The sequence below is a fragment of the Oncorhynchus mykiss genome, chromosome 21, assembly GCF_013265735.2.
Source record: "Oncorhynchus mykiss isolate Arlee chromosome 21, USDA_OmykA_1.1, whole genome shotgun sequence".
In the NCBI taxonomy this organism is placed as follows: domain Eukaryota; kingdom Metazoa; phylum Chordata; class Actinopteri; order Salmoniformes; family Salmonidae; genus Oncorhynchus; species Oncorhynchus mykiss.
The window spans coordinates 30,212,163-30,226,667 of NC_048585.1; the positions used below are offsets into that span (position 1 = coordinate 30,212,163).

A 14,505-nucleotide genomic window follows, 5' to 3' on the forward strand; every position below is an offset into this window, starting at 1 on the left:
TTGCTCTTTACTCAGTGTGGTGCTACTCAGCTACAGTAACTAAAGCTGTGCCTGGTTGTTGCCTTAGTGTTCTGCAATTACCACTCTAGTCTGTCATGGGCTTCATCCATGTCTTCATCATCTGCTGTCTTTTTCGTCTTTTCTTTCTTCACCTCACTCCTCACCTTCGTGTCTGCTCCTCTGTCCCTCTCTCTTTCCTTGATATTTACCCGACTCCCCTCTGGGCCTGTCCCCCCCCCCCCCCCCCCCCCCCCCCGCACTCGCCCCGCCCTGTTGTGTGTGCGTGCACGACTGCAGTATTCAGAAAGTGTGTGCAGCAGACCTGCGCCGCCTTTCTGCTCCCCCTGACTCCTTCTCTGTGTAAGTACTTTAACTCGGCGAGAGTGTCTGAGAGCGTGTCTGAGAGCGTGTCTGAGAGAGTGTCTGAGAGAGTGTCTGAGAGCGTGTCTGAGAGAGAGAAAGACGGAGAGAAACAGAGTGAGAAGGAGAGAGTTGAGTTATTTGTTTGTGTTTGCGCTCGTGTTGTGAGCACCGTGTGCAGTAAGTGGGTCTAACGTCGAAAGTATATGGTGGCCGCTGCATGCTGAACCCTTTCTAACCTGCCGGTGTGCTGTCTCCTAGTGTCTGTCTCTGTGGGAGTCCACCCTGTCCTGCTCTGTGCTCTGTGCTCTGTGCTGTTGTGGCTACAGTACATGTAGCACAGTGTAATCTATCCTGGCACTGCTAGATCGCAATCAATGAAAAAAATTAAAAATACACACATCCTGTTTGTTTCCGGTACTGAAGAGAATCAAATTGAATAAAGCAATACGTCATGTTGATTGAGACGTTTCAACGTGCGCGTGTGTGTGTTCCACCAGCCCCCATGCTGTCCCCGAGCGCCTCCGCCTCAGAGTCAACCGGATCAGTCTGCAGGACCACGACAGGCTACAGTTCGACAAGGAACGACTCCGAGACATCTGTGAGTGTGTGTCTGCGTGTCTTTGTTGAAGCGTCCATCAAATCAAGTCAAATGTTATTGGTCACATGCACGTGCAGTAATATCTAACAAGTAATATCTAACAATTTCACAACAATACACACAATACACACAAATCTAAATAAAGAAATGTAATTAAGAATATATAAATATATGGACGAGCAATGTCAGAGCGGCATAGTCTAAGATACAGTAGATAGTATATACATATAAGATGAGTAATACAAAATATGTAAACATTATTAAAGTGGCCAGTGATTTCAAGTCTATGTATAGGCAGCAGCCCCTAATCTCCATGTGCGTGTCCTGCGTGTGTGTGTGTGTTGCAGCGGTCGCCGTGGGGATTGTGGTGGTGAGAGGGGACTGTGACCTGGAGACCTGCAGACTCTACATAGACAGGCTACAGGAGGTGAGAACACACACAGACACGTGACACACTTGCACACGCACACGTACACACACACACACACTCGCGCCAATATGATTTGGCTGTGACGATTGTTCTATTTTCTGAGACACTGCTGGGCTCTCCTGTTTCTAACAGGATCTTCATCAGGCTCCATCTGCTGGCCACCGAGTGCATTACCAGGTTCTTGTCTGTCTACCTTTCCATCTACTATATCTGACTATGTTATCAGTGAGTCGCTATTGAACCCTTCCCTCCCCTTGCTGTAGGATGAGTGTCGAGGTCTACCGCGACCTGGCTCCGCCCACAGGCTGTCCCCCAACTGGAGCTTCCTGGACTGTGAGTGACATCAGTCAGTGACGTCACTCGCCTAGGGGTCAAAACATGAATCAGCATTTCTGTAAATGTGCCAGAGCTTTGGAGAGCTCTCTAAACCAAGTCTCCTGTCCCCAGCTACGTCCGCAGACCGTTTCTACCGCATAGACAAGGCCCAGGAGCACCTGCACTATGTGACGGAAATCTGCCAGGAAGAGGTGTTTATCCTGGACCACGATGGACTAGCGGGGGGACCGGCCACAGGCATGCCTGACCTGGTGGTGGAGCCCAACTCTGGGTGAGAGACAGAGGGCGCGAGAGAGACACACACACACTCACATACACAGATGTGTAAACGCGTGCATACACACACACACACACACACAAACACACACACACACACAACTCTGACGTTATTTCATGTTGAGAGTCACAGTCCTTTTCATCTATTTGTTTCTCTGGTACAGGAGCCCTCTGACGTCTGAGGAACAAGGTGGGATATTTTACGTATTTTGAGAGAAGAACATTTCTAAAAACCCATGATGTTCCTCGATAGAAACCCCTGTCTTACAGTGGGAGTGATTCCTGTTAACTCTCGCGTAACCCTATAACATTGTCTAACTGATAGTGGTGTGTTTGTGTGTGTGTTCTTTAGCACTGCTGACGGCCGCCTCCTCTGGGGACCTGACTACGGTTAGATACCTCGACCGTCTCCCTAGCAAACATCTGACTGTCTTACTAGAAATAGCTCAAAAGCCATTTCCGGACATAATATGCACTACTGAAGTCGATACAGACGTTTCTCTCATAGCTGTGTTCTTCCTGTCTCTCTTTCAGTTGTCGGGCAGCTTCTTTCGCGGGACCAGCCTCCTGGTGAGGGATTCTACTGGTTGTAGTGCACTACACCTGGCCTCTCAGCACGGACACACTGAAGTGGTCCGCTTCATACTGGAGCACGGTGAGTGCGTGCGTGTGTGTTGCTTCTCATTGCATCCGTCAAATGAGATTTTTGGCAAACCTCGGATGTTTGCTAAAATGTTTGCTCTGTTTATTTTATTTTAGGGTCAAAGGTGCTCCTGGATTTAACCAACAGAGAAACGTAAGTCCCCCACTATCTTATGGCTTTGTTGTCTGTCTGACGGTCTAAAGTTGAAGAATGAATCTTGTTTCTGTGCCTAAAGTAACTTTTTTGTGCCTCAAACGGATCAGGCAGCCTGTAGCTTGCGTGAAGTGTGTGCCCCTGTGTGTTTTCAGAGGAGATACTGCCTTGCACAAAGCGGCCTCTCGGAAGCATCACGCTGTGTGTCGTCTTCTCATGGACTCCGGAGCTTCCCTCATCAAGACCAACTTCAAGGTTAGAACCTCACATACCGCACACATGCACACACGCACACGCGCACACACACACACACACACACACACACACACACACACACACACACACACACACACACACACAGACAGGACATGCACAGTACACACACACACACACAGTACACACTTTACACACACACACACATTTGTACCGCACCGCACCGCACAAACACACACAGACACACACACTTGCACACACGAAGGCAAGCTCACACATAAGAGAGAGTTTGTTTAATGGAGTGTAAGTAACCACACACCTGTGTGTCTGTGTGTGTTCACAGGGTAAGACCCCAGTAGAGCAAGCTCGTGATGCGGGGGACCAAGAGCTGGCCTCCTACCTGACCAGCAAACAGCTCCCTACCACTGTCTCCCACGAAGATCTAGAGACTGCTGTATGAGAGAGAGAAGAGAAGAGAAGAGAAGAGAAGAGAAGAGAAGAGAAGAGAAGAGAAGAGAAGAGAAGAGAAGAGAAGAGAAGAGAGAGAGAGAGAGAGAGAGAGAGAGGACTTCACATGGAGAGAGGGGAGGACAGAGAGAAGAGGATGAGAGATGGAGGAGAGAGGTAAGCCCCCTTCACCTCCATAGATTGACTGAGGGATGGACAGGCGGATGGACAGACAGGAGCAGCCTGACGTGCTTTAGACTCTGTTCTATCCTGCACAGGAAAATGTTTCATCAAAATTAATATTGTTTATTATTGCTTTTATTTATTTATTGATTGATTGTAAACGTATGGGAGTGTTGGGGTATGGAGTTGCCTGTTGTTCACTGAATACCACGGTCTGGGCTAGGTTAGGGTTCAGGGGGTTAGGGGTCAGGGATCAGAGGTGAGGGTTCGCAGACACACAGACCCTCTCTCAGTGTGGCCCTGCAGCCTTACATACTGTACCAACGCGGTTCAACCACGGTTAAACATACATAGTTTCAATGTATGTATTTCCCAGAAGGCCTTTGTGAATCATTCAGACGTGTGCCAACGACACGCAGCACTGTGAGGCAGGGACAGCACCCAGCACCCTCCATACTACTACCACTGCTACATTAGGATACCACTACTGCTATCCCAACAACACTGCTAGGCTTGTAGACAACCAATTCTAAGCCTCCATAACCCCCCCCCTGGAGGCCAGTATGGGACTGAGATGAGTGGACAGACAGCTGGGCAGACAAAGAAAAGAGAGACGGACTGATTCTTCATGCAGCCCCGGGGACCCATTACACACCCAACCTAGAGCTCTACCCGAGCAGCATGTACATACCTACAGAATGTGTGTTTGTGTGTTCAGTTCTTTTAGACTTGCGTGTGCGTGCATATGCGTGTTTGTGTGATGCAGAGACAGAGGGGGAGTGTGTGTGTGTGTGTGGGGGTGGGGGGGGGGTGGGGGGCTGCTTGAGAGAGAATAGTAAAAAAAAAGATTCTGAGCCATATTCAATGCAATATGAATGAATGATTTTTGTGCATTTCCCTATTCATGTTTACATTACATTAATGTTTTAACAGTGCTTTATGGCACCAAGGAGTGTTGAATGTGCAATTTCTTACCGTGCTGGTGTGTGTGTGTGGTGTGTGTGTGGCTGTGTTTCTGTTGTTGTGGACACCTCAAAGGGGTGGGTTTAGTTTGGTTGACTTTATATGATTTAAACACTAAAACTACTGTTAGGTATTGTAAAAACAGCTGTAATGTGTTAAGATGACTGTTCTGAAAACCAAGACAGATGTACTTTAGTACTTGACCTTGTTTTATTTATTCAGCGTCTACCAGTGGTCGAATATGACCTGGGAAATGTTAATGTTTTTATGTTGTTCTGCCTCCCTCCATCCCCCACTACCCTGCCTGGACGTGCTTAGCGCCACAAACCATAGAGATAGATTGAGGAATCTAAATGAATATAACCCGTTTTAGCATGGGCATTTCCATTAAGTTTTCAACCATTTTCTTTTAGTCAACTGGGTGGGGATTCCTATGGTTGGGACTTTCAGCCAATGATCCGAGCATTGTCTTCCACTTCTTCAAATCGGGTTGCCTATGGTTTGCAAATGGCTTTAAGATATATTACTGCCATCTAGTGGCCACGATAAATAAACGACACACAAGATTTTGTTCAGGATTCTAGAACTGCAGGTGGTGGTAAATTGCCAATACTAGCTTTTCACTTTTTTTTCAAATACAAATTGAGAAGAAAATTGACTACTCTAAAATGGAGATGCCCATGCAGTCACATATGCCATTTTGGCACAGATACAAAGATGAGTCCTCTATCTATCTCTATGAGACAAACATCCATTATTTATGATTATTGTGAATAAATTGGATATGATTTTGTATTATTTTGTGTTCTTTATTATTCAACATTGTTGTGCATGCCATTTTCCTTCCCTCCTTAGAAGTTGCTACCACATAATAATGGCATCACAAACTGGCATTATTATTATTATGTTATTATCATTGTTAAGATTTGAATAGTTTTATACCTAAGTATATATGGGTAAGGTTTGAAGTGTTTAATGGTTCTACTTTTGCTTTTGTATTTTTCAGACCATGGGATTACTTGAATGTTGTTGTTTATTTTGTATTCTCTAAAAGTCGTATAGTGCTGCCTCTCACAACGTTTCCTGTGTTTTGATTGGTCATTGACGTGATGTCACAGTGAGGTCACAGTAATGAGGGCCTGTGAGGAGAGTCTCTTGAAGTCTCCCAACGTTCTTAGTGTCTGTGAAGATGAATTTGAACACTAGTGTGGTTGAATATCAAGGCAGCCTGCCCCTAACCCTAGGAAATAACCTTAGAGAACATAATAAGAGAACCTAGTGGGAATGCTGTATATTCAGTCTACTGAGAGACCTTATCAGTAGTCAGTTAGTCTCCGCAGTGTGCCTGTTAGATAACCTGTAATTATAATGATTCAGACCGGTGTCTGTGTCAAATACTCGAGGTGTGCTTTGCTTGTCTGGTACAATGGAACCAATAGAATAGTAGCAAAAGTGCAAACTCCACCCAACCTGCATGCTAGTCAAGCCAAATGAAGTGCACCTCAAGTATTTAACGAATCGGACCTAGGTCTGACCTTTACCCTCCTATAACCCAGTAATACCCAGTACTACAGGGCGTTGATAAGGCCGGTACAGACATGGAGAACAATAGCTGCTGGTCATACTGGGTACTACTACTTCTAGATTTCTTTAGCTTCTTTTGAGTTTACACTGATTTCCCTCAATCCCCATTTTCCCCCCACAGGGATTGGTTAGTGCCATATTGAGTCTTTCGATGTTACAGTAACAAAGATGTTGCAGATGTTACAAGAACTTTCTGAAATAATCGGACCTCAAACCAAAAACACTCTTCTCCCACAGATATCTTCCAACGGGGACTTAAAAGGTTTTCACCCAAAATCACTGTTGTTCAACTGTTAAATGTTCTGCAAGTTATTTGGGGAAATAAAATGATGTTTGAGAGGCAAATAAAGCATGCCGGGGTGTACAATTGTAACATCTGAATAATCGTATAATTTTAGAAGAAGATTAAAGTTTTCATTGAAACATCTTGTTGCAGTGTCATGGTTTTGTTCCTTTTAATCAACTGTTTGTAGGGTTTTGAAGAAGAAAGGAGGACCGAGGCGCTTCTTCATATAACTCATTAAAACGCCTTTATTTGTATGGCATGTTCAATGGAAACGACGCTGGCGCGTTTCCGCTGCAGGGCCTTCGTCAGGGAGCACAAAGAAATGATAATATAACGTCCTCTTTTGAACAGCTGTTTCCAATCAACCCTGATTTGAAGAGGGAGGGGTTACATAAATCATTCCACTACACTTATTAAGCTGTGCTATGTAGATATGTTATCAAAAATGCAAATCGAGGCTAGAAGCATAAGAACCCCTAGAAAGGTATCTTGAATATGACTGGGCAAAGTGCTACGAATAGGAGAGTCATCTATTACATAGCGCAATAGAACACAGCAAACATTGACCACAATAGTCTAAACATAGCTGAGGGCAATAGAGCAATATGTCCACTAGATGACAGCAAAGGTTTATTAGGTTTGTGCAATCCTGCCACCTACTGGATTGGAGTGGAATGGGAGTAAAAACATGACCCAGCAGTCATACACAAATGTACCATTAGATGGCATGATAACTATAGATATCATGTCCACCCCACTTACAGTAATGCATATTCTATCTATGGGAATGTCAAGTCTATGTGTGACCTATATAAGTTATTTTAATGAATGATAGATTCTTCCTAGCACCCAATGGACAGAGAGGCTTTGTGCAGGCCCTGATTTGGTTATTACTGTCCCTCCAAGGGTTGTAGTGTGATGGAGGTGAGGTCGGTCTCTTGTGGACTTGACCTCCATACAGAGTTGTACTGTGATTGATGACACCCAGGAAATGGGAGCTCACAGGGACAAACAGCCCCTGGAGACAAGGAGAGAAAAGGTGAGGGTGATAGCAGACAAATACAGTTGAAGTCGGAAGTTTACATACACCTTAGACAAATGCAGTTTTTCCTAATTCCTGACATTTAATCAGACTAAAAATTCCCTGTTTTAGGTCAGTTAGGATCACCACTTTATTTTAAGAATGTGAAATATCAGAATAATAGTAGGGAGAATAGTTTATTTCATATTCTCTTTCTTTCATCACATTCCCAGTGTGTCAAGTTTACATACACTCAGTTAGTATTTGGTAGCATTGCCTTTAAATTGTTTAACTTGGGTCAAACATTTCGGGTAGCCTTCCACAAGCTTCCCTCAATAAGTTGGGTGAATTTTGTCCCATTCCTCCTGACAGTACCTGAGTTAGGTTTGTAGGCCTCCTTGCTCGCACATGCTTTTTCAGTTCTTCCCACACATTTTCTATTGGATTGAGGTCAGGGATTTGTGATGGCCACTCCAATACCTTGACTTTGTTGTCCTTAAGCCATTTTGCCACAACTGTGTAAGTATTCTTGGGGTCATTGTTCATTTGGAAGGCCCATTTGCGACCAAGCTTTAACTTCCTGACTGATGTCTTGAGATGCTGCTTCAATATATCCACATAATTTCCCTCCCTCATGATGCCATCTATTTTGTGAAGTTCACCAGTTCCTCCTGCAGCAAAGCACCCCCACAACATGTCGCTGCCACCCCCGTGCTTCATGGTTGGGATGGTGTTCTTCAGCTTGCAAGCATCCCCCTTTTTCCTCCAAACATAACGATGGTCATTATTGCCAAACAGTTATATTTTTGTTTCATCAGACCAGAGGACATTTCTCCAAAAAGTACAATCTTTGTCCCCATGTGCAGTTGCAAACTGCTGTCTTGCTTTTTTATGGCGGTTTTGGAGCAGTGGCTTCTTCCTTGCTGAGTGTCCTTTCAGGTCATGTCAATATAGGACTCACAGTTCCACTGTGGATATAGATACTTTCGAACCTGTTTCCTCCAGCATCTTCACAAGGTCCTTTGCTGTTGTTCTGGGAATGATTAGCACTTTTCGCACCAAAGTACATTCATCTCTAGGAGACAAAATCCGTTTCCTTCCTGAGTGGTATGACGGCTGCGTTGTCCCATGGTGTTTATACTTGCGTACTATTGTTTGTACAGATGAACGTGGTACATTCAGGCATTTGGAAATTGCTCCCCAGGATGAACCAGACTTGTGGAGGTCTACAATTTGTTTTATGAGGTCTTGGCTGATTTCCTTTGATTTTCCCATGATGTCAAGCAAAGAGGCACTGAATTTAAAGGTCGGCCTTGAAATACATCCACAGGTACACCTCCAATTGACTCAAATTATGTAAATAAGCCTATCAGAAGCTTCTAAAGCCATGACACCCTTTTCTGGAATTTTTCAAGCTGTTTAAAGGCACAGTCAACTTAGTGTATGTAAACTTCTGACCCACTGGAATTGTGATACAGTGAATTATAAGTGAAATAATCTGTATGTAAACAATTGTTGGAATAATTACTTGTGGCATGCACAAAGTAGATGTCCTAACCGACTTGCCAAAACTATAGTTTGTTAACAAGAACTTTGTGGAGAGGTTGAAAAACGAGTTTTAATGACTCCAACCTAAGTGTATGTAAACTTCCGACTTCAACTGTAGCTGAATTACTCTAGTTGAAATAAGGCACTTAGCAGTAGTGATGACAACATGTATTAATATGCATTAAATTGATGCTACTCTTGTTTATTATCGATCCTGTTTCCCTAGTCACTTTTACCCCTACCTACATGTACATATTACCTCAATTACCTCAACTACCTCGTACCCCAGCACATTGACTCGGTACCGGTACTCCTTGTATATTGTCCCTCGTTATTGTTATTTCACTGTGTTACTATTTCCTTATGTTATTTGTTTGCTAATCTTTTCTTACTTTATAACTCTGCATTGTTGGGAAGAGGCTTGTAAGGAAGCGTTGTATTTGGCGAATTTGTGACAAATAACATTTTGATTTGATCTAATCTACTGTTTAATTCGCACACGATTTAAAGGAGCTTTTAACACTAGGGGGAGCCTTGCTCCAATATTTCAAATCACACTCATCCAAGATGCACCTGCAATTTAAATTCCAAGGGACCTGAATTTGATTCATAATTTATTGAAGCAGTGAACTGTGTTGAATATTGTGCCGTGTGCTGTGCTTTAGAGACATGCAATGGACTTGGGGCACGCAAAGCAAGCCGAAGAGCATTGAATACATGCAGGCAGGTAGCATCGTGGTCAAGAGCGTTGGGCCAGTAACTGAAAGGTTGCTTGTTTGAATCACCAAGCTGATTAAGAGGAAAATCTGTCAATGAGCAAAGTGCTTAACCCTAATTGCTCTTCATAAGAGCGTCTGCTACATTACCAAAATAGAAGAGCACAAATCAGGGGGGCTCGTAGAATGTATTTTCTTGACAGGTGTGTACAATTATGAACTTGTGAAGTCTGCTTCAGGGATGTTTTGACCATTTTACCATAGAATAGATTATAATTTTTTTAAATCAGCTTTATTGCTTTGTTCCAACAACTTCTCCCACAACAAAGTTGCACATGATAGCTGCTACTCTCTCTTGCTCTCATTTCCTACATCCCTCTCTCCCCAGTACCCGATGTCTGTCTTCTCTTACCTGGCCAGGCCCTGTCTGTGATCACCTGCCGGTAAGGCAGTGTGGAGGGCCAGGACAGAACAGTGGTCTTAGTGTGCCAGTCAAGGTATCAGTGTGCCAGTCACGTCCTCCTGTCAACGGGTGCCAGCCTCACCAACCTCCCACCTCCATGCCACATGAATACAGATGGTGACAGTGGGTGGGACGGACGGCGAGAGAGTAAAAAAAGGTCTGAATATTCATTGAATATGCAATCGCTACTGTATTTAATAATTCATATCACAGGCCCTGGAGCAATATACTGGGCTGTGGGGTTGGGGGGGGGGTCGTGTTTTAGCGTTTGGATCAATGGAATATTTACTATCAGAATCATAGAAGAGGTGGATGTTTCAAAGCATCTGATCGGTTGTTGTCACACTTGTTTTGTCCTGGACCGCTCTGTTCTGTTGTATCTTTTGTGTATTGCACATATGCAATAGCTCCAACTTTACAGTAAACAGAAGGGATGATATGGCCTCTAAATCATCTGCTTCACTTTCAGATAGGCTACATACGGCAGGAGACATATCATGAAAGCTCATTTAATTGATTATTAATTCAGTATGTTCACCGTAACACAATGACGGAGAGGCAAAATGGATTCGATGATTGATTAGAAGTGGCATTTCGTAACAGTAGAGTAGACTAACAACCCTGTTCCTTACATTGCCTTTACTCTGACCTATCCTCTCTCCATCGCTCTTCAATACACTGTCTACAGGCCGAGAGACTTCACTCTCAATTCATTAACCTTTTCATGTGTGCTGCCGAGTGGAGAAAGAGAGAGAGGGAGGTGGGAGAGACAGAGAGAATAAAGGAGATGTCTCCTCTGATGCCTTGGTATTCACAGGCCCACGTATCCCTGGAGATGCTTAACAGGGATTTTAATTGATTAAAAGAAAGAGGGAGAGCGAGGGGGGTGAGGGGTGGGGGGGTGAGGGGGGTGAGGGGTGGGGGGGGGTGGGGGGGGACATGGGCACCCAACTCTGCTCTACCCTTTCATCTCCTCACTTTAAACTCACACAAGGCCACAAAGTACCTTCAGAGAGTATTCATACCACTTGACTTATTCAACATTTTGCTGTGCTACAGCCTGAATTCAAAATGGATTAAAATCAATTTTTTCTCTCTCACCCATCTACACAATACCTCATAATGACAATTTGAAAACAGGTTTTTAGAATGTTTGCTAATTTATTGAACATGAAATACAGAAATATAAAATATACATAAGTATTCACACCCCTGAGTCAATACATGTTAGAATCACCTTAAGCAGCTATTATAGCTGTGAGTCTTTCTGGGTAAGTCTCTAAGAGCTTTGTGCACCTGTATTGTACAATATTTTAATATTTTACAAATTCCTCAAGTTCTGTCAAATTGGTTGTTGATCATTGCTAGACAGCCATTTTCATGTCTTGCCGTAGATTTTAAAGCAAATTTAAGTCAAAACTGTAACTAGGTCATTTAGGAACATTCACTGTCATCTTGGTAAGCAACTCCAGAGTATATTTGGCCTTGTGTTTTAGGATGTTGTCCTGTTGAAAGGGGAATTTGTCTCCCTGTGTCTGTTGGAAAGCAAACTGAACCAGGTTTTCCTCTAGCATTTGATGTGGTTATTCAGTTTATTTTTGTCCAGAAAAAACTCCCTAGTCCTTGCCAATGCATACCCATAACAGCAACCACCATGCTTGAAAATATGAAAAGCGCTACCCAGTGATGTGTTGTGTTGGATTTGCCCCAAACATAACGTTTTGTATTCTGGACATAAAGTTAATTTCTTTGCCAATTTTCTTACTTTAGTGCCTTATTGCAAACAGGATGTATGTTTTGGAATATTTTTATTCTGTACAGGCTTCCTTCTTTTCACTCTGTCATTTAGGTTAGTATTGTGGAGTGACTACAATGTTGTTGATCCATCCTCCGTTTTCTCCTATCACAGCCATTAAACTCTGTAACTGTTTTAATGTCACCATGGTGAAATCCCTGAGCTGTTTCCTTCCTCTTCGGCAGCTGAGTTAGGAAGGACGCCTGTATCTTTGTAGTGTCTGGGTGTATTGACACACCATTCAAAGTGTAAATAATAACTTCACCATGCTCAAAGGGATATTCAACATCTGCTTTAAAAAAAAAAAGTGTAATCTACCAATAGGTGCAGTTCTTTGCGAGGCATTGGAAAACCTCCCTGGTCTTTGTGGTTGAATCTGTGTTTGACATTCACTGCTCGACTGAGGGACCTTACAGACAATTGTATGTGTGGGGTACAGAGATGAGGTAGTCATGTTAAACACTATTATGGTACACAGAGTGAGTCCATGCAACATATGATGTGACTTGTTAAGCAAGCGTTTACCCCTGAACTTATTTAGGATTGCCATAACAAAGGGGTTGAATACTTAGTGACTCCAGACATTTCAGCTTTTCATTTTTAATTCATTTGTGAAAATGCCTTTAAACAGAAGTCCAATTTGACATTATGGGGTATTGTGTATAGGCCAGTGACACAACATCTCAATTGAATCAGATTTGAATCCAGGCTGTAACACGACAAAGTGGAAAAAGTCGAGGGGTGTGAATACGTCCTTGAAGCACAGTAGCTCTTCCATTACAGTATGTACTGAATTATTCTGTCAAGACATCGTCATATTAAACACTGGGAAATGATTTTTTCCCCCATTATTTGACCCATTGATGTACTGTACAACATATCAAATTATATGGCATTACTAGTCCTACAATATTAATACAGTGTTTAGTATGTAAAATGTATAAGATCAGAGCCCGGAATTCTCTCCATTGTAGACAGTGTTATTCCTGCACTTCCAAATCTGACATTCTTCGGAAACCGACTATCCGCAATTGGTTGAAATCCAGCCCTAGAGCTCCATATCTACTCCATACGCTACAGTGGTAATAGCGTAAAGTCATTGTCATCTGGCCATGAGATTTAGTAGATTAAAAGAACATTTAGCAGCTAATTAGGTGTTAGATGGGTGCAGGTGTGATGGCACCACTCTCTCTCACCTGTTCTGCTGTGCATTCCGCCTTACTGATGGGCATCAGTGGGCTCCACAGGCAGCTGCCATTTTCCTAACCTGCTGTTACGCTGTTCCTCTGACACTATGATCCACTATCTATCTCCACTACAGATGGACCTGGGCCAGGACTCACTATGTACGACATTTATGTCCTATGAACTCAGTGAGGGATTGGGCCTAGAGCTCGTGTAGCTCAATGTTGTTTTCTGTACAGGTCTTTTTTTCTTTCAATGCAGGTGAAATTATTAAGGTGAAACATTCATTTGACAGTTCTGTCTAGTACATGAGAGACATGCAAAGCAATTATCTCCTGTAAGCAGACCTCTTTGACCTCCTGAAGAGTATTTGTGAAGATGCTTTAGAGCCTGTCCTACATGTGGTTGATGAAAAACACACAAATGTGCTCTGTAACAGATGAAGTACTGTGGTGCATCTCCTCCTCCTGGACTGCACCAGATTTGTCAGTTATTGCTGTGAGATGTTACCCCACTCTTCCACCAAGGCACCTGCAAGTTCCCAGACATTACTAGGGGGGGAATGGCCCTAGCCCTCACCCTCCAATCCAGCAGATCCAAGACGTGCTCAATGGGTTTGAGATCCGGGCTCTTCGCTGGCCATGGCAGAACACTGACATTCCTATCTTGCAGGAAATCACGCACAGAACGAGCAGTATGGCTGGTGGCATTGCTGGAGGGTCATGTCAGGATGAGCCTGCAGGAAGGGTACCACATGAGGGTGGAGGATGTCTTTCCTGTAACGCACAGCATTGAGATTTCCTGCAATGACAACAAGCTCAGTCCGATGATGCTGTGACACACCGCCACAGATCATGACGGACCCTCCACCTCCAAATGAATCCCGCTCCAGAGTACAGGCCTCGGTGTAACACTCATTCCTTCAACGATAAACGCCAATCCGACCATCACCCCTGGTGAGACAAAACCGCAACTCGTCAGGGAAAAGCATTTTTGCCCGTCCTGTCTGGTCCAGCGACGGTGGGTTTGTGCCCATAGGCGACATTGTTGCCGGTGATGTCTGGTGCGGACCTGCCTTACAACAGGCCTATAAGCCCTCAGTCCATCCTCTCTCATCCTATTGCGGACAGTCTGAGCAATGATGGAGGGATTGTGCGTTCCTGGTGTAACTCGGGCAGTTGTTGTTGCCTTCCTGTACCTGTCCGGCATGTTCAATAATTGTTTACCGATCCTGTGCAGGTGTTGTTACACGTGGTCTGCCACTGCGAGGACGATCAGCTGTCCGTCCTGTCTCGTTGTAGC

General features: G+C 43.9%; 1 protein-coding gene across 3 annotated transcripts in view; it reads left to right on the forward strand.

The window, feature by feature from the left end:
• Positions 1–6,614, forward strand: part of LOC110501060 (diacylglycerol kinase iota) — a 49,298-nt gene extending 42,684 nt beyond the window's left edge. For 2 of the 3 annotated variants that reach the window (XM_036957597.1, XM_036957598.1), the window contains exons 22-33: positions 298–360; positions 861–961; positions 1,309–1,388; positions 1,524–1,568; positions 1,655–1,724; positions 1,839–1,998; positions 2,168–2,193; positions 2,356–2,393; positions 2,538–2,658; positions 2,763–2,799; positions 2,955–3,054; positions 3,356–6,614. In XM_036957597.1, the coding sequence (XP_036813492.1) occupies positions 298–360; positions 861–961; positions 1,309–1,388; positions 1,524–1,568; positions 1,655–1,724; positions 1,839–1,998; positions 2,168–2,193; positions 2,356–2,393; positions 2,538–2,658; positions 2,763–2,799; positions 2,955–3,054; positions 3,356–3,472 (958 nt within the window). In that variant the 3' untranslated portion in view covers positions 3,473–6,614. The remainder of the gene's footprint in view (positions 1–297; positions 361–860; positions 962–1,308; positions 1,389–1,523; positions 1,569–1,654; positions 1,725–1,838; positions 1,999–2,167; positions 2,194–2,355; positions 2,394–2,537; positions 2,659–2,762; positions 2,800–2,954; positions 3,055–3,355) is intronic. The other variant, XM_036957599.1, reaches the window with a different exon arrangement.
• The last annotated feature ends 7,891 nt before the right edge of the window (positions 6,615–14,505 follow it).